The 18,276-nt window shown below is 43.7% G+C and overlaps 1 protein-coding gene across 4 annotated transcripts in view; it reads left to right on the forward strand.

Moving 5' to 3' along the window:
- The window catches only part of BIRC6 (baculoviral IAP repeat containing 6), a 1,530,571-nt gene that overhangs the window by 479,505 nt on the left and 1,032,790 nt on the right, over positions 1-18,276 (forward strand). For all 4 annotated transcript variants that reach the window (XM_033935681.1, XM_033935678.1, XM_033935679.1 and 1 more), the window contains 2 exons: positions 17,505-17,636; positions 18,012-18,187. In XM_033935681.1, coding sequence (XP_033791572.1) covers positions 17,505-17,636; positions 18,012-18,187 — 308 coding nt within the window. The remainder of the gene's footprint in view (positions 1-17,504; positions 17,637-18,011; positions 18,188-18,276) is intronic.

Raw genomic sequence — 18,276 nt, forward strand, 5'->3', positions numbered from 1 at the left:
AGGTCCATCCTGCCCAGCGGTCCGCTCCTGTGGCAGCCCATCAGGCCTAATTGCCTGAACAGTGTCCCTGACTAATTTTGTAACTGCCTCTAATCCTCTAATCCTATCCTTATTGCCTACCTCTACTCCTATCTGTACCCACCTCTACTCCTATCTGTACCCCTCAATCCCTTTGTCCTCCACGTACCTGTCCAGACCTACTTTGAAGCCCTGTAGCGTGCTTCTGCTTATCACATCCTCTGGTAGCGCGTTCCATGTATCCACCACCCTGTGGGTGAAAAAGAACTTCCTGGCGTTTGTTCTAAACCTTTCACCTTTCAATTTCTCTGAGTGCCCCCTTGTACTTGTGGTTCCCCATAATTTGAAAAATCTGTCCCTGTCTACTCTTTCTATGCCCTTCATGATCTTGAAGGTTTCTATCATGTTTCCTCTAAGTCTCCGCTTTTCCAGGGAGAAAAGCCCCAGCTTCTTCAGTCTGTCAGTATATGTGAGGTCTTCCATACCCTTTATTAGCTTAGTTGCTCTTCTCTGGACTCTCTCAAGTACCGCCATGTCCTTCTTGAGGTATGGCGACCAGTACTGAACACAGTACTCCAGGTGCGGGCGCACCATTGCACCATACAGTGGCAGGATGACTTCCTTCGTCCTGGTCGTGATACCCTTCTTAATGATACCCAACATTCTGTTTGCCTTCCTTGAGGCTGTGGCGCACTGCGCCGACGCCTTCAATGATGTGTCTACCATCACTCCCAGGTCTCTTTCAAGGTTACTCACCCCTAGCGGTGATCCCCCCCATCTTGTAAGTGAACATCGGGTTCTTTTTCCCTATATGCATGACCTTGCATTTCCCTATGTTGAAGCTCATTTGCCACTTTTTGGCCCACTCTTCCAGTGCTGTCAGATCTTTTTGGAGATTTTTGCAGTCCTCCTTGTTTTCAACCCTGCTGTATAGTTTGGTGTCATCCGCAAATTTAATAACCTCACATTTTGTTCCTGCCTCCAGGTCGTTGATAAATATATTGAACAGGAGCGGTCCCAGCACCGACCCCTGCGGAACTCCGCTCGTGACCCATTGCCAGTCTGAGTAATGGCCCTTTATTCCAACCCTCTGTTTCCTGTCCGCCAGCCAGTTTTTGATCCATCGGTGGACCTCCCCTTGCACCCCGTGGTTCCATAGCTTCCTTAGCAGTCTTTCATGTGGTACCTTGTCGAAGGCTTTTTGGAAGTCAAGGTAAATGATGTCTATAGATTCCCCTTTATCCACCTGACTGTTTACCCCCTCAAAGAAGTATAATAAGTTAGTGAGGCATGACCTGCCCTTGCAGAAGCCATGCTGGCTCGGCTTTAGCTGCCCAGTGTTTTCGATGTGTTCCCAGATGCTGTCTTTAATTAGCGCTTCCATCATCTTTACCGGGAATGAGGTCAAGCTCACCGGCCTGTAGTTTCCTGGGTCTCCCCTTGAGCCTTTCTTGAAGATGGGCGTGACATTTGTTATTTTCCAGTCTTCCGGAATCTCTCCAGTTTTTAAGGATAGGTTGCATATTTGTCTAAGTGCTCAGCTATTTAGTTACTTAGTTCCTTGAGTACCTGTTTCCTAGTGGGGCTAGTACCGCAACCTATTTAGCGGGTCCCCCATGTCCGGTGAAGATTAGGTCAAGAGTGGCATCTCCCCGTGTTGGTTCCGTGACCAGTTGTTCCATGAAACAGTCCCTCGTGACCTCCAGGAATTTGGTCTCCCTCATGCAGTTTGAGTGCCCTATACTCTAGTCTATTCCCGGGTAGCTGAAGTCCCCCATCACCACCACACTTCCGCTTTTGCATACCTACCCCAGTTCAGCCTCCAGATCCTGGTCGATTTCTTCCGTTTGTCCCGGTGGGCGATAGTACAGACCCAATTTTATGTCTGCTCCAGTTCCTCCGGATAGCTTAACCCATAGTGATTCCAAGTCATCCGCCCTTGCTGTTGTTTCCATCCTGGTTGAAGGTATGGAATCCTTTATATATAACGCTATTCCTCCACCTTTTTTGCATGTCCTATCTCTCCTGTAGAGTTTGAACCCTGGTAAAGCCACATCCCATTTATTGTCATCAGTCCACCACGTTTCTGTGACTCCGATTATGTCTAGGCCCTTTTTGTTGGCTAAGACTTCCAACTCTCCCATTTTAGCCCTTAGGCTCCTAGCATTTGTGTATAGGCATTGTAAGTCCCGGTTGTTCTCCTTTCTTGCTGGTTTTCCTTGTGGTTTGGCGCTCCTGGCGACCCCCCTCGTGAGTTGCCAGTCCCCAAGCCTCGTCTCGGTCATCCTCCTCCTGTGGTGTGTCTGTTTCGTCCTCAGCCTGCTTCCCCATTTTTGGTTGTCCTTCTGGGTTCCGTTGTTCTCTGGTAGTCCTGTTTGCCAAATTCATTTGTGCTCTAGACCCCTGCAATTTGTCCTTAGGTCCTTCTTCAAAAAATTCCCACTCAGTCCTGAGCCCTCCTTTACAGTGTCCTTGTTCAATGTCCTTGGCCCTGGGCATCTGCATTGCGTCCTTAGGTCCTTGTCCCAAAATTTCCCACTCAGTCCCGATCCCTTTTTTACAATGGCTTTGCTCAATGACCTTGGCCCTGGGCCCCTGTATTGCATCCTTAGATCCTTTTTCCAAAAATTCCCACTCAGTCCCGAGCCCTCCTTTACAATGTCCTTTCTCAGTCCCGAGCCCTCTTTTACAATGTCCTTTCTCAGTATCCTCATTGGATACTTTTGTCCGATGTGTCAGATCGACTGTCGGCTTTCCCCTCTTCCTCAGTTTAAAGCCAAATCTATGACGCTCTGGATGTTGCGTGCCAGCATCCTTGTCCCAGTCGTGCTCAGGTGCATTCCGTCTCTCCTGTAGAGCTTATTCTTTCCCAAGAAAGTTGTCCAGTTCCGAACAAAAAGGAAACCCTCCTCCTTGCACTATCTCCTGAGCCAACCGTTTATTGCTTGTAGTTCACTCTGCCTCCTTGCGTCCACTCTCGGTACTGGCAGGATCTCTGAGAAGGCTATCTTCCTTGCCCTCAGTTTCAGTTTCCTCCCCAGGATCCTGAACTGATCAGTTAGTGAAGTCCTGTTGTAGCTCCTCCTGCTGACATTGTTGGTTCCAACATGGATTACTACAGCTGTCTCCTCCGTCTCGGCCCCTTCCAGGATCCTCTTAATTCTGTCGATGACGTCCTTCGTTCTTGCCCCCGGGAGACATGTCACTAGTCAGTCCTCTCTCCCTCCAGCTATGTGACTGTCCACTCCTCTCAGGATTGAGTCTCCCACTACGATAGCAGATTTCCCCTTCCTCAGCTGTCTCTTTGGTCTCAGGTCTGTGTCCTCTAGTCCTTCCTCCGTGTTCTGTTGGGTCTCCTCCTCATCTGCCTGTCCAGATTCTCCGCAAGGTCCTACTCCCGTGGTGTCTGGTGGATTTTATCGTCCGACTGTTAGTTCCCCCCTGAGTGCTGGTGGTCCTGTGCCTCCACCATCCTGCAGCCCTCCTCGATGAATTTCTCAAGCTCTCTAACTTGTTCCGTGATGTGGTCCTCTCTGGCGGTGTCCTCAGTTGCCCAGCACTGTTCCTCCATGGTGCACAGTCCCTCCAGTTCCTGTACTCGAACCTGCAGTCTCCCGACCTCCTTCTTCAGGCTATCGAGTTCCTGACATTGACTGCATATGTACGCCTGCCTCCCGGAGGGGAGGTAGTCATACATATGACATTTGATGCAGTATACTGGGTAGCTCCCCTGGGTTCCTGTAGCCTCCATTTCTTATCCTTGCTCCTCGGTGATTGGGAGTGGTGCCTGGCGTGCAGCTAGCTGAAAAAGTAGAGAGAGAGAAAAGAATGAGAAGATAAGAAAAGTACTTTGGTTTTTAAAATTTATTTATTTATTTATTTTTTTAGAAGTTATAAGTTAGATTGCTGCTGGGCTGCGTGGGCTCCTTCACAAGGCTTCTTCGCAAAGGCGTTCTCGCAAAGGCGTTCTCGCTAAGGCGAGTGCCTTTGACGCGCGCCGAATGGCTGTGCGCCGTTGGCCCCTCCCCTTTTAAGGAGGAGCTCCGGTCTTGCTCTGGTGACGTCGGAGGGGTGGGCGGAGCTAACTCTCACCGCTGCCCCTCACTGTCTCCTGCCTTCTCCCTCTGCCTCGCGGCTCTCCTCTGCCTCGCGGTTCTCCTGCCTCCCTACTCTCCCTGAGCAGTGATCTCTCCTTGCTTCTCTCCTGCTGCCCTGAAAATCTTGATTGATATATATGTTACCTGTACAGATATTAGTGTAATGTATGTAATACCTCCTGTTCTTTCATTTGTATGATACTGTTTTAGATTAAAAATCAATAAAGGTTTTTTTTTTTTTTTTTTAAAGAAGATTCCATTCATCAAACGGGTACATCAATATCAGTTCCTCAGCGCATTAGCCTGGCATCACTTTATCAGTTCTTAGGTTCCCAGATGATGGAGTGTCTTGCTGACTTGCATTTTTTTTCAGCATTGTTAAATAACTCATTGTCTTTCCAGCACTGGTTGGTGTGTCCTTGAGAAACTTCACAGCAAGAAATCCACACACTCACATGCATTAGAGAATGACACGGTGGCAGTTTACCCGCGGCTACCGCATTTAGCTGTGGGTAACCCGCCGAAACGGGGGAAGAAAAATAACAGTCGCTGCGGGGACGGGGACAAGGCCATTCACCGCCCCGTGGAGTGGTAAATGGTCTTGTCTCCGCAGTGAAGCATCAAGGTTCGCGTGGTCCCCGCAGCCCCTGCCCGACCGATCAATCTTAAGCAGCTCCCTCCTTTCACCTCACCTTAGTTTGCAGCCTTTCTTTTTCGGCGATCCGCATGCTATCAAAGAGCCACGCACGCGCGGCTGCTCAGTGTTCAATCTTCTGCTATGACGCAACCGGAAACAGGAAGTTGCAGCAGAGCAGGAAGATTGAACTTTGAGCAGCCGCGTATGCGCGGCTCTTTGGGAAAGTATGCAGATTGCCGAAAAAGAAAGGCTGCAAACTAAGGTAAGGACGGATATAACCATTTTCTGAAGCCTGTTAAAAATGCCAAGGAGATTCTCTCTTCAAAGTTCCAGGGCCTGTGGGCTGCTTGTCATTTTGTATGCTGTCAAAATCTTTGATGTACCCCAAATCTTAATGTTGGGCTATGAAAAATACTTAGCTCAATTTAAGCCTCTCGCAAAAAAGGGCTAACAACTGTAATTAAATCATTAAATTCTTGTCTATGCTTCACATAGAGAAAATTAACTTCCCACCAACCTCATTTTCTACTTGAACATGATTTTTTGGACATGAACACAGTTCAGCTGCAATTACTGCAGAACTATTCATCCCTAGTTTCTAAAAGATTTGGGACATTAAGACAGCTTAGAGTTATTCAAAATGAAAGGGAAAAGGATTCTGGGCCAAGGGGATGAAGGCGGAAAGAAAACACCACAGCAGGAAAGAAAGGGGAGGACAGGCAGGTGAGCCAGATACTGGAAGCAGGGGTGGGGGAAGAAAAAGGGAAAAAAGCTAGATGGGGTTGAAAAGAAGAGACACACTGGTTTGGAAGAGGAAGATAGGAGAAATCTGGACACAGGAAGGTAACAGAAAGAGGGGAAATTATGTGCATGGGACATAGGGACAAAGACATAAAGGGGACATGCCATGGGGATAGTATATGGACACAGGATGGGGGGGCAATGACAGATACATAGGGGAGTTATTAGAAATGGGGAAAATAGGAACACAGAAGCGAGATGGTTTGTGGGGATGGGATAGGGACCGAGCTCACAGGCTGCAGTGGCTTGCACAAATTACATTGTAATGTGGCACGAAAATAAGAGGGAGGAAGGTAGATAGATAGGCCACGCGAGAGGAGCTGAAGGGTGGTAGAAAGGAACAGATGGTAAAGGAGGGAGGGAAGGGTGGTGGTGGAAAGGAATAGAACAGACATTGAAGGAGGGTGGAGAGAAACAGACCCTGAAGGGAAATGTGGAAGACAGAGTGGGGAGAAGATGCTGGAAGGGAAGAAGACAGATGCCAGACTATGGGGGAACGGAGGGAAGAAGATGGGTGCTAGACCAATTGGGGGGGGGGTGAAGGAAGAGGCACAGTAACAGCAAATGGAAGATGCAGAGAGAAGACACACAATGGATGGAAGGAATTGAATGAGAAGATGTGGAAAGCAGAAACCAGACAACAAATGTAGAAAAAAAAAATTCTATTTATTTATTTATTTTTTGCTTTAGGATAAAGTAGTATATTAGTTGTGTTGATAAAAATTTATAAACAAAGCCCTGCCAATTGAACATCTGTTTCTCTAGTTCAGCAGCAGGAACTTTGATTTATAAGAAAGGAATAAGCTAAATATTACAGTACTAAGGCTTATATGGATGCTGCGGGGGCGGTGAATGGGATGGCAGTGGCGGTGACGGGGCGGTGAAAGGTATTGCGGTGATGGTGACGGGGCGGTGAAGGGAACAGCGGTGACGGGGCAGTGTAGAGGATGGTGGGCCGGGGACGGGGTGGTGACAGGGACAGATTTTTTCCCCGTGTCATTCTCTAATTAGCATCTCAGCATCTGAACTGAAACCAGTTTGCACAAGCCCGTGACTTCAGCAACCAGCAAAATGCAGGAATAGGTCTCACAACCTGTAAAAGTCTCCCATAGACTCCTGTCATATATCTCAGGCCTCTCTTGGTGGCTTGAAGAACTGCAAGCTGAGGGCCGCCACGCAAAGGGTGGCAAAGAGAAGAAGAAAAGCATGGAGAAGGGGATACCCACCCAAAGACTATCTACACTGAACTGAGGTACACTTCACAGCCAAAGGAGGTAGGCACATAAGGGGCAGCATACACAGGGAAAATGTACATTCACAGTATGTAACAGGCATATAATTTAGAACTTTGATTCATCATACACAGCATGAAAATAAAAATAAAGCATTAAAAGAAACTAATGACTAATTCTCTATATAATGGAATTACTCAAAAAGAATTACGTCGTCTGCAGCTCATCCAAAATACAGCAATCAAACTTATTCATAAGGTAGGGAAATATGATCATGTTACTCCTTTTCTGAAAGAAGCCCACTGGCTACCCATTACTCACTGTATCACTTATAAAACCTTAATGCTGGTCTGCAAAATTAAACTTTCACGTCTCCCATTTTTTCTTGATAAAGTCATCATCCCTTTTTGTCCTTCCTGGACCCTTAGATCAGCAGATCAGAATTTATTGACCATCCCTTCCATCAAAAAATTCTACACTAGAAAAACTTACTTTTCTGTTGTCGCTCCAACCTTAACCTTTTCCTATCGTGTGTCTCAGATGACGGGACATTCTAAAAATGTTGTTGCCATTGTAAGTCCCATGCTAATAAAGAGCCAGGAACACAAAATATTTGAAGTTACAGACTTATGACTTATTTACATTATGTTAACAATAGCCATAAATGATAACAGTGAATAATACAAAACTTTGCTAAAATAATTCCGATTGGAACCAGCGCAACATAAAAGGTTAAGGAATGCCATGCCACCTCAACTCTGCCTTGAAAATTCTCTCGACAAATTCAAGATTAAACTGAAAAATGTTCTTATTTCAAGACGCATACCATAGCCTTTAAATATTTCCTTTTCAACAGCTAGCAAAATTTAACATGAACCGCTTTTAAGAAGCGATCCCCTCTCCTGATGTCATATCCTCACCCCTCTTCCCTTTTTTTAATTTTGTTTTTTAAATGATGTAATTATCGATTCCCCCTCCCCTTTTACCCTCAAGCTCATGTCTGTATTTGTAATTCGTCTTTTTAATGTTCACTCTTTCCCCCACCCATATTAATTATTAAAAAGAAAATACAGGAGAAAACAATGAGTCCTTCACAGAAATAACGTCCTGAGCCAAAACTGAAGAAAATATAAAGTCCAGCAAAATGTCAGAATGGGCATAATCAAAACGTGAGAGAGAAAGTGTCCAAGAAATTAAAAGTTCATGATGTGACGTTTCAAGTGTATCAGGCTCTTTAACCTGATAAGGTGTATACTTGGAATGAAAGGTGTCTGCACATGCAGGGAGGGACACACCGGTTTGAAAGGAGTCTAGGTATCATCATCCAGCAGCTGAAGCCCAGTGTGGTGATTCAAGGAAAAGAGAGAGAGAGAAAGCATGTTGCCTGTACCGAGTGTGGCAACAAGTGACAATAATAATTAATTTACCTGGTATAGAGTACGGCAAGAGAGAGACAATATTCAGGTACACAGTGTTCATAAGTGGACATGGTGATATGTTTTGGTGTGTTGCGCACAATTAGTAAGGCATTCAAGAGAGACCATAAGTGTATACTCAGGCCCTGATTCTCCAAAAGTGCATCCCGATTTTAGGCAGCTGTAGGCGTCCTACAGCTGTCTAATCAGCCAATCGGGATGCATGTTTTTTTAAAAAAATGCTCCCCAGGCAGGCCGCCTATATTGAAGGCGAGGCCCGCAAGACACCTAGGCCCTGATTCTGTATAGGACACCCGGGAGAGGAGTCCTATTCAGAATCGGCCTAAACTAAACCCCGATTCTGTAACCGGCATCCATGTTACAGACGCTGGTTAGAGAATCGGGTTAGATTAGACACGGCCCGCTACACTTATCGCGGCAAGAGATCTCTCTGCCGCAATAAGTATAGCAGGCCGCGGCCCCCTGACCGATCGCTGGCAGGAGGGTGCCCAAACACTCCTGCCAGAAGATGTCCCCCCCGACACTACCGACTGCCCCCCCCCTGACATTACCGATCTCCCCCCTCCCGACAATATGGATCGCTGGCAGGAGGGTGCCCAATCCCTCCTGCCCGAAGACGCACCCCCCCCGGCGCTAACAACCCCCAAACCTCCACTCCACCAAACCTGTTCTTACGGCCAGATGGGTCTTGCAAGTCCAGCCGGCAGGCACGCCTCGTCGAAATAAGACGGGCCCGCCCCTTCCTGGCCCATTCCGCCGAAGCCTAAGGCCTGATTGGCCCAGGCTCTAGAAGCCTGGACCAATCAGGCCTTAGGCATAGCGGGTCCACCCATCCCCACTTAATCTAAGGCCTGATTGGCCAATCAGACCTTAGACTTAGTGGGGATGGGCGGACCCGCTATGCCTAAGCCTGATTGGTCCAGGCTTCTAGAGCCTGGGCCAATCAGGCCTTAGGCTTCGGCGGGATGGGCCGGGAAGGGGCGGGCCCACCTCATTTCGACGAGGCGTGCCTGACGGCTGGACGTGCAAGACCCATCTGGCCATAAGAACAGGTTTGGTAGAGTGGAGGTTTGGGGGTAGTTAGCGCCGGGGGGGGGTGCGTCTTCGGGCAGGAGGGATTGGGCACCCTCCTGCCAGCGATCGATATTGTCGGGGGGGGGGGGTGATCGGTAATGTCGGGGGGGGGGGTCGGTAGTATCGGGGGGGGGGGGTGCGTCTTCGGGCAGGAGGGATTGGGCACCCTCCTGCCAGCGATCGGACAGGCTGCGGCCCGCTATACTTATAGCGGCAGAGAGATCCCTTACCGCGATAAGTATAGCGGCCACGTCTACTTACAATGTAGACCAGCATTTTGCTGGCCTACATTTTAAGCTTCTCCTCTACTAGGGAGACGCGTAGGGCCGCCTAGGTTCGCCTAAGGCCCTTAGATGAGCTTAGGCATCTTGCGGATCTCTCTAAGCTCCCGGAGGTGCCTTCAGGCCTGCCTGGGGAGCATATTTTTTTCTTTTTTAAAACGTGCATCCCGATTGGCTGATTAGACAGCTGTAGGATGCCTACAGCTGCCTAAAATTGGGACGGCACTTTGGAGAATCAGGGTCTAAATGTCTGCTTGAAATTATGAAAGAGAAAACAAATATTTAGTCAGTTGGCTCCATTGCTCTGCCTATTTCATTCATAGGGCATGTCTTCAGTCAAGTCACACAGTCATAAGAGATAATGCAATCAGGGACACAACTTGCTAGTCTATGCGTCAATCTACAGAAATAAGCAGATTTTACTAGGTAAAGCAAGATGCAGTGTACAGGGTTAGATACAGAGGTATTATGAAGTATTGCAGTGTCAATGCTAAGAGGAAAAAGAAACATTTTAAATCTTAAAGGGCAAGGTTACTTGAAGCACAACTTTTTCTTTTTTTTTTCGTTTCAGTTCAGCAAAAGATTCTTTCTGCCAAACTGGTACAAGATAGCTATGTATGTGTTGCAACAGATTGCTAAGAAAAAAGAAGAAACTGTTCAAATCAACATCATAAGGAAACACATACTCATTGTAAAGAAAAAAGAAAAGTGATAGGGGAAATGCCCCTTGCCAGACACTGGTGGTAAATCAGCTGCCAACAATCTGCATCTCCCAAACCTGTAAAAGAAACTTGTACAGTGTTCTGTAAAACCCCCCCCCCCCAAAAAAAAAAAAAAAAAAAAGTGAAACACTACATGAATGCTAATACAGATCCACTGGTCTTAACAGATTAAATTATTAAATTACACTTTCCACTAGAACATATGAATTAGTGTCAATTCATATTTGCTTTATACAGTTCCTACCCCAAAGAGCTGACCTAAACAAAAATAACTTAGACAATCCTGGACTTGGTTATAAATGGCATTGCTGGAAGGGCGGCAGATGTAGAAGTTACGGTCCCTCTAGGAACAAGCGATCACAATATGATCAATTTTACCATTGGCATCGGTAAGGGGAAACTAATCAAGACTAAAACCACGACCTTTAACTACAAAAAAGGAAATTATGACAGAATGAGAACTATGGTTAGAAAACGGCTTAGGAAGGGCACAGCAGACATCCAAACAGTTGAACAAGCATGGTCTCTACTGAAAAACACCATCACAGAAGCACAGAATCTACATATTCCGAGGATATCCAAAGGAAGCCGTAAGAACAAAGGTAAACCAGCTTGGTTATCCAAAGAGGTAATAGACGCAGTGAGGGAGAAAAGGAACTCGTTTAAAAAATGGAAACGAGAAAAAACGATGGAAGCCTGGAACTGTCACAAAATAGACCAAAAAAAGTGTCATAAAGTGGTAAGAGACGCCAAAAAAGTTTATGAGGAGAAGATAGTGCAGGAAGACAAAAACTTTAAGCCCTTTTTTAGATATATAAAAGGAAAGAAACCAGCAAGAGAGGCAGTGGGCCCTCTCGACGATCATGGAAAGAAAGGGTCAATTAAAGAGGACAAACAGGTTGCTGATAGGTTAAATTCGTTCTTTGCCTCAGTTTTCACAAATGAGGACACTTAAATAATGCCAGACACAGGGAAGGTATTCAATGGGGGCGCAGAGGAAAGCTTAACAACATTGAATGTGACGTTGGACATGATTTACTTTCAGATTGACAGACTAAAAAGTGACAAATCCCCTGGACTGGATGGAATTCACCCGAGAGTATTAAAGGAACTTAAGGAGGAAATTGGCGAACTATTACAAACCTATTACAAACTATTACAAACTATTACAAATTAGCTAACATGTCAATTAGAACTGGGCAAATATCAGAAGACTGGAGGATAGCAAATGTCATTCCAATTTTCAAAAAAGGCTCAAGAGGGGATACAGGAAACTACCGACCTGTGAGCCTCACATCGGTTCCAGGGAAGATAATTGAAACAATAATTAAAGAGAACATTGTACAACACTTTGACGACCACAATCTAATAAGGGCTAGTCAACACGGCTTCAGGAAAGGGAAATCATGTTTGACAAATTTACTACAATTCTTTGAGAAAGTAAACAAACAGATAGATAATGGAGAACCAGTGGATATAATTTACTTGGACTTTCAGAAAGCGTTTCCCTCATGCAAGGCTTATGAAGAAATTACTAATCCATGGAATAGGAGGGGAAGTACACAGATGGATTGGCAAATGGCTTGAAAACAGAAGGCAAAGGGTTAGCATAAATGGGAATTTCTCGGACTGGGAGAAAGTGACTAGCGGCGTGCCCCAGGGTTCGGTTCTTGGGCCTATCTTGTTCAATATTTTTATAAATGACCTGGAAGAGGAAATAAAATGCAATATAATAAAGTTTGCAGATGATACAAAACTATGTCGGGCGGTTGGCTCTCTAAGGGATTGCGAGGACCTCCAGAAAGATCTGAACCAGCTGGAAACGTGGGCAATAAAGTGGCAAATGAGCTTTAACATAAACAAATGCAAGGTGATGCATTTAGGAAAGAAAAACAAGGAACATGAGTACAGGATGTTGGGGGTGAAATTAGCAAAATGCGAACAGGAAAAGGACTTGGGGGTACTGATTGACAGTACCCTAAAACCATCGGCACAATGTGCGGCGGCGGCAAAGAAAGCGAGCAGGATGTTGGGCATAATTAAGAAGGGGATTACGAGTAGATCGGAAGATGTCATAATGCCACTTTATAGAACAATGGTCAGACCGCACTTGGAGTACTGTGTCCAATACTGGTCTCCATACCTTATAAAGGATATAACTCTGCTGGAGAAAGTGCAGAGGCGAGCCACAAAACTTATCAAAGGAATGGAACATTTGACCTACAAAGATCGACTCAGGAGGCTGGGACTGTTTACCCTTGAGAAGAGAAGACTGAGAGGGGATTTGATAGAGACCTTTAAAATATTAAAAGGATTTGATGAAATAGACCAGGAGGCACCATTGCTGAAATATTCAGAGGTGACACGGACAAGAGGTCATAGCCTGAAACTGAGTGGCAGCAGGTTTAGGACAAACGTCAGGAAATTCTGTTTCACACAGCGTGTGTTGGGTGCTTGGAAGGCGCTCCCGGAGGAAGTTGTGGAGGAGACTAATGTACTGGGATTCAAGAGAAAGTTGGATACACACCTTCTTACATATCATATTGAGGGATACGGTAAATCCGGGTCTCCAAAAAGGAGTACCTAAATGGGCCACCGCGTGTGCGGATCACCGGACAAGATGGACCTCGGTCTGATCCGGTGAGGGCGTTTCTTATGTTCTTAACTTGGCTTACACCTGCCTATTTCAACTAAAATATCCCTTATAATAAGGACATAATACATTCACATACTTTCAAACACGTGACACATACCCTGTTTATCAACGTACGCTATCCAACTTTTGACAACTATAATGCATCCTTGCTTCACCAAATTCATATCAGCCACAAGGCAATCATGAATCTGCAACCTTCCATCTTTCCAACCCAAATTAGTTTCCTTCTCCTCTGGTAATTTCTTAACATCACCAATTTCTCTTTCTCTGTATCTTGTCTTGTTTCCCCAGTTCTTTCTTTTACCAAGTTTGTTAAAAATTTGGTTAAATTCCAAATACTAAGCTTTTGACAACAATAAAAATAAGGGTGAAGACAAATTAAAACAATAAAGATTAAAAATTACAAAAACATAGACAAACAGAATTAAACATATAAGAAACAAGAAGGAGAGAAAGAACTACAAGGAGTAAAGGAAAGAGAACAGAGATGGAAGAAAAACAATAGGGCAAAGAGAGAGAATGGAAAAATAAAAAGAGAAGTTGTTAGTTGTTTTTTTGGTTTTAAAGCTCCTTTGAATTTATCTAAATGTCGCTAAACCATAAGATTAGGAGAGTTAATCCAGTCCAAGCATGACTGTATAAAGCCTGTAACCAATTCACAACTAATTAGCATACCTTATTTTATTTATTTATTTATTTTAGGCAAAATAGATTGCAATCCCTAAAACCATAAACTAAGAACAATGTGCTTGGCTCCTATTCCTCTCCAAACTTCAAAAATGTGCACACTGCTGTTACTTTTGGCAATTATCCTATTCTTATTTTTTTAAATATTCAGGCGATAATGTTTGTCCTTCCTGTCGCATCAAAATCTAATCTAAATAAAAATATACATTACGGTGCACAGTATTTCTGCCATCTTAAACTGGTGCTAGCAAAAGGTCACACACCCACAGCTGTATAAAAGGATTCTAATGCCTCCTAAAGCCAAAAGATATCCGAAAACTATTTTTTCATAAATTGTTTATTTAAATCAGAAAACTAGTTCTTGGCTCCTACATCCACAAGTCTATCTAGCTAAGTTATCACACAGATTGTTGTTTTGTTTTGTTTTTATTCAAACTCATTTAACATTGCATAATTACCCAAATAAAGATTGCATTGTATTGTATTGTCTTCTGCAAGCCTGCCGTAACTGGCAGGATTGAGATGTTACATCTCATGATTAAAAGCAGTACTATGTACGCTATATATTCCCCCTCTTGTAAGAAGAAAATTGAGGGACATCAAGAAATGCTGGTCATAGGGATGGAGGGAAAACAGAAAATCCCCTACATCAGACAATATGCATACCACAGTTAGAATAAAAGAACATAAGAACAGTTCCTCTAAATATAAAATTGTTAAGAGAAGGACTTGCAAATTCCTGACACGGGATGAGCATTGTGCCACTGCATCAAAGCAGTGTTTTCTAATAATTCCCTGTTCCTTTCTGCTAAGCACAACACAAACAAAAAATAGACAATCTCCTTTCAAATATGCAAAATGGGTCCTAAGCACTGGTAAAAATTATTGAATTAAATCATAGGATCCTCCAGTTAGTATTTCATTCTAGACAGAGAGCTCTTCCCCGTCTATTGTTAATATATGCCGTTCCCCTGCTACTACCCTTGAATGTGAGAATAACTGGTATTTTCAGGGTTAAGTTACACATTTTTATCTAATTCTGTTCTATTTGCTCAACTACTACAGCTTTCTTTCTGTCTTCCTGAATCTTATCTATTTCAGCTTACTACTCCCCCTTCCTGTTCTAAATTTGAGAAAGTGTAATAAGTTTCAACTCTAGTTAGAAGTGCTGTATAGATTCTGACTTTTAACATCTAAGCTAGGAAATGTTTTCTCCCCCCGTGGTTCTCATAGAGGAGAATCTGTTCAGCTCCTCCCATCTCTGTTTAAGAGACTGTCTCAAATTTTCCCATCTCCTATTTTATTATGTAACTAAGAATGTGTGTCTTTCCTTCTATCAGTTTACTCTCCTGCTATTTTTTTCACTATCACCCCCTCTCCCCCGAGGGTTTTACGAGGAGGGAATAAATATTTTAAGGAGTCTCATGGGCAGATTTTTACCTCTTTTCAATCCCCCTTTGTTTTTCAACAGGAAAGCTTCCTTAGTGTTGCTTGCAATTCTCTTAATTTAGAATGTAACTTAGCCAATTTTCCTCCACACTAACCTTTATCCAGAAGATAGGTGGAGTCTCAATACTTATCATTTGCTTCTTATGTTTTCTCTTAATACTGGACACACTGTCATTATCATTCTCTAAGAGGCTTTTCCAGAGGATTGCTGCCCGGGGTGGTCTCTACCACCCCTCTCATCACTTCTGCTAGCTTTTTACTCCCTCTCTCTCCATTTCACTGACACACTAGTAAGGTGCTCATAGAAAAAGCTCAATCCAAATCTTGACTCAACCATATTCATTTCCCTATTATATATACAGTATATATACAAATGTACAATGTCTTCTGTCTTTCCCTATTACTAAAACTGACATCTAATATATAAAAATTAAAATGAAAGGTTGTACTTACAGCTTGTACAGTATTAATTCCGTATGGTCTCTACGCGACTAGAATTATGTGTTTTGTGATGTTTTGGCGTCTCGTTATGGCGCAGAAATTGCACCACATTGTGGTGCCCTAATTATGCCCTAATTGTGGCCACAAATTTGCGCAGGAGCACCTTCCGCTCAGCACCAAGTCACTTTCATGTCCCCTGAGCGTCTTTCTCTGATCTACCCAGCAGCAAGACGCTCTCACGTCCCCAGGGTAGATTTTACATAAAAAATAAGTCTATCTCCTCTCTTCACTCAGCGACCACTAGAGAACTCTATTGCATCATGTCCGGGTCACCACTGAAGTAAAAGGCTGCTTACTTTACCTCAGTGGGGATCCATCGTGAAGGAAAAAAACCCCCAAAAATAAAACCCACAAGATTACATTGTATATTCCAAAGCAAATAACTTTTTTATTTTAGTAATAAGTATTATAGCAGCATTTGTCAAAATATAAATAAATCAGTTTGGACATATACAACAGAGAGAAAAAAACCTCATAAAATCAGTGCCAGCATATTTCTGTAAGTATGGCGCAGCATCTCTAAAGAAACTCTGCCAGAGCATGGGGGTTTTAAACAGAAGGTGTCATAGTCTTAGACAATTCCCCTGGCTGGGAATATGTATCGCCCTATTGGATAAGACCAACTGCCTATCTAACCCTCTCCTAGTCCACGCCTCCATTCTTCCCTGGGGGGCCCTGGATAGGCATAGCTTCTAGAACTTTCTTCTTCTTGAAGTTTCCATTCTTCACATGGGTACATCAATATCAGTGCCTCAGCGCATTAGCCTGGCATCACTTTATCAGTTCTTAGGTTCCCAGATGATGGAGTGTCTTGCAGACTTGCATTTTCTTTCAGCACTGTTAAATAGCTCATTGTCTTTCCAGCACTGGTTGGTGTCCTTGAGAAACTTCACAGCAAGAAATCCACACACTCGCATGCCACACATTAGCATCTCAGCATCTGAACTGAAACCAGTTTATACAAGCCCGTGACTTCAGCAACTTCAGCAAAATGCAGGAATAGGTCTCACAGCCTGTAAAAGTCTCCCATAGGCTCCTGTCATCTATCTCAGACTGCATCGTTCGGTGTTGGGGGAAACCTGCTGATGGTCCTTATGGTTTCATCCATGAACAAAAAGTTGGATCACTTTTACAGTGAAAGATTTGAGTCCGGAAGTGCAAGGTCGAATGCATTAGTTCAGCCTTGGCCGAGGACAGGGTTCTTGTTTGTGTTTTCCTGTGATCCATGATAGGTCAAGTCTTTCCAGAATTGTGAGTCACCCGGGTCTGGTGGTTCTCATGATGCCAGACTGAGCCCTAAGGCCCTGTTATGCAGACCTGGTTCATCTGCAGAGGGACAAGAATCTCTGGTTACTAGTCCACATGGATCTGTTGACTCAGGTTCCGGAACCTATAGGGACATTATGGACTTACAACATGGCTTTTGAGTGGGGAGCCCTAAAGTAGCTACGAGCGCCAAGAATGTTATTACTGGTTGCACACCATTTATATTTTGACCTTTGTTAACTTTGTTATACTTGTTATACTTGTTACAGAGCAAAATAGAATTTGACTGTCAGAGATTTTCCTGTGTCCCTCCTTATGTTTCATTTTAAGAGTGTTTTTGACCACTTTGGGATGAACTGAGGGAGTATGGCACAGCCCTCTGGGAAGGAGGTAGATTTGAAAGATATGTGAGATCCTTCTGTAGAAACTTGCGGGTTCAGGGATAAAATCCTGCTGTTAGGACCTCTAGACACTTTAACAAGAAAGAAAAATATCGAGGTAAGGACCTAATCTTTCTATATCACTATATTTCAACTTAGTAGGCATTTCTTTAGGATCTTGTATTTCGTTATGATGTGAATAAATATATGAATGATGTATTTGCTTTTCACTTGCTGCTTATTAACTGTAATGTTTGTGTCTTTAAGGTTCCAGATTGTGCCCATTTTTAGAGGATCACAAGGAAGACATCTTGTGTGGTCCAGTATGGCTAGCTAGTGGTCTTGATCTTTCAGGTCATGCTGGGATGTTGACATTAACAAGTCCAAAACTTGTTAAAGGTAAACTTGTTTTAGTATGTTGTAAATCTGTGCCTCCTGTTTCCATGATATTTCTGCATATACTTATGCTTACTTGAGCCAACTTTTTATAGGGCATTTTCACACATATGCCTACATTGCTGACCAGTTGGTCAATGGAACTTTTTAAAATTCATGAGATTGAAAGATTTGTGACAGATTAGAAGTGTATATTTTATTGTGAACACTATAATTTCACTCTGTTTAATAGACTTTAATGTCTACCATAATGGAGAATTATGCCAGAACTCTGCAGTATACAATTGTGCTTTAAGTGAGAATGTAATTCAGCTATCAAATTAGAATGAATGTTCTATTTTTGTGAGAGTGTAATAATGTCTGTTTGTTTTTGACCAGGTATGGCAGGTGGTAAATACCGTTCTTTTTTAATCCATATCAAAGCCATTAATGAAAGAGGGATGGAAGAGGTTTGCTATAGTGGGGTCCGGTCTGTTAGGATACCATCGTTGAAACCTCAAAGTAGCAAAGGACATTCTCTTGCTTCTCTGTTGGCGAAAGTTGCAGCAGGCAAGGTATGGAACTAAATGCAAGTGCAAAAAAATTTATTGTACTTTTTCTTGTTAGGCAGCTTTGAACAAAGTGGATAAAACATAAAGTAAAA

This window comes from Geotrypetes seraphini, chromosome 3, assembly GCF_902459505.1.
Source record: "Geotrypetes seraphini chromosome 3, aGeoSer1.1, whole genome shotgun sequence".
NCBI classification, from domain to species: Eukaryota; Metazoa; Chordata; class Amphibia; order Gymnophiona; family Dermophiidae; genus Geotrypetes; species Geotrypetes seraphini.